Here is a 1,771-nt window from a genome sequence, read left to right as displayed (position 1 = left end):
TAAACATGTAGAAAAAATTAGAAACTAAGAACCAGATAAAAGTTCGAGTGACAAAACTTGAAATTATGATGGCCTTATTTATTTTGTTGGTTTGTTTACATACATGTAATATGTACAATGTACATAATATTTTACTGTTTCTCTACTTTTCAGGGATTGATTTAACTTTTCATAGCCAATATACTTCATTACACTTTCTCCTGTTCATTTCAGTTGATGTAGAACATTCTCATGTGCGTTTCCTTGGTAACCTGGTGTTAAATTTATGGGATTGTGGAGGGTGAGTCAATTAACTTTATCTGAAATTAAAGACAGCAAAATATATCACAGAGGACATAGTCATGGTTTAAAACTGGGGTAGATTCGTGCTAAACTTCAGAGTCATGAACTGAATTGAAATGGAATTTTACATCTGACTTCTCTGGACCTGTTTATAACGCCATACATTGTGCAATAAATGACAGGACAGCAGTATATAGTCCCAACCAAGTGACAAGACACTTTTTTCATGAGCGTCTCTTAACCTGTCCAAATGCTATGAGAGGACAGATAGAGTGGTTACATAGGCCAAAACCTGTTCCCCAAACCTTTTAATATGTATATAAATAAAATTGAAACGTTGCAAAATTAAATTAAAGGAGTAGTATATCCATAATAGTTGTCCTTGCTGAAATAAAATATTGTTTTGAAAAAAAAAAACTACTATGAAAGTCTATTTTTCAGACAAGAAGCGTTTATGGAGAACTACTTTGCGAGTCAGAGAGATAATATATTTAGAAATGTCGAGGTGCTGATATATGTATTTGATGTAGAAAGCCGAGAATTAGAAAAAGACATGCATTATTATCAATCCTGTTTAGAAGCCATTTTAGAAAATTCTCCTGATGCCAAGGTGTTTTCTTTGATACATAAAATGGATTTAGTTCAGGACGATCAACGTGAAAGGGTTTGTTATTTACTATTGTATAATATTAAATATTGTTATGTATATCAAACTATGCCAAGGTGTTTTCTTTGATACATAAAATGGATTTAGTTCAGGACGATCAACGTGAAAGGGTTTGTTATTTACTATTGTATGATATTTAATATTGCTATGTATAATATGTATATCCCCCAATGAAATATTAAATATTGTTATGTATATCAAACTGCTTATGAGGACATTTGCTCGAAGGGGTTAGTAGTTTTTCTTGTATTCTTTTTACTCCAATGAAACTGAGCAGAGTGCTGTAGTGAAAACCAATAGGTACATTGAGTGTGGTTCCACCATTGTATGGCCAACTGTGAAAATAGTATATTCACTAGTAAATATAACAATTTCATTGTATGTTGCCCTGTAGATTTGTCTGTGTTAGAATGTCATTGTGATCAAGGCTACTCATAGCAATCGATGCGTGTGAGAGTCTGGTAACCTGAATAAGTCATCTTTCTTCCAGTCGAAACCTTTAGAAAAATATCAATGCCTATAGGAATGACAAGTATAAAAAAAACCTTGATAATTTAGGATATTATTCTTGAAAAGCCATTGTTAAGAGATCAGCTGGTAGAGAGGATTCTAGTAAACCAAGTTGTTATCCTTGTAAAATCATGTCCAAGTACCAGTTGGTAGAAAAGATCCTGGAAAGCCAAGTTATCCTTTGGATATAAGTTGTTTTGTTCTTTCTTTTAACCAATGACAATGTTTGTTACAGATATTTAAAGAGCGAGAGGAAGATTTGAAGAGACTGTCGAAACCGTTGGAATGTACTTGTTTCGCTACTCTATCTGA

General features: G+C 32.8%; 1 protein-coding gene across 1 annotated transcript; it reads left to right on the top strand.

Annotated features, from left to right (window-relative positions):
* Positions 1 to 209: 209 nt before the first annotated feature.
* On the top strand, positions 210 to 1,763 carry LOTGIDRAFT_60934 (hypothetical protein; the record flags this gene model as incomplete). Its single annotated transcript, XM_009060481.1, has 3 exons — positions 210 to 280; positions 724 to 946; positions 1,695 to 1,763. Coding segments are annotated over 3 exons (363 nt in total), but the record flags the coding sequence as incomplete, so codon positions are not given.
* Between the last annotated feature and the right edge of the window lie 8 nt (positions 1,764 to 1,771).

The sequence above is a fragment of the Lottia gigantea genome (genome assembly GCF_000327385.1).
Source record: "Lottia gigantea unplaced genomic scaffold LOTGIsca_4237, whole genome shotgun sequence".
Classification (NCBI taxonomy): Eukaryota; Metazoa; Mollusca; class Gastropoda; family Lottiidae; genus Lottia; species Lottia gigantea.
The sequence above is the reverse complement of the archived record's forward strand: the minus strand, read 5'-3'. Positions and strand labels throughout refer to the sequence as shown.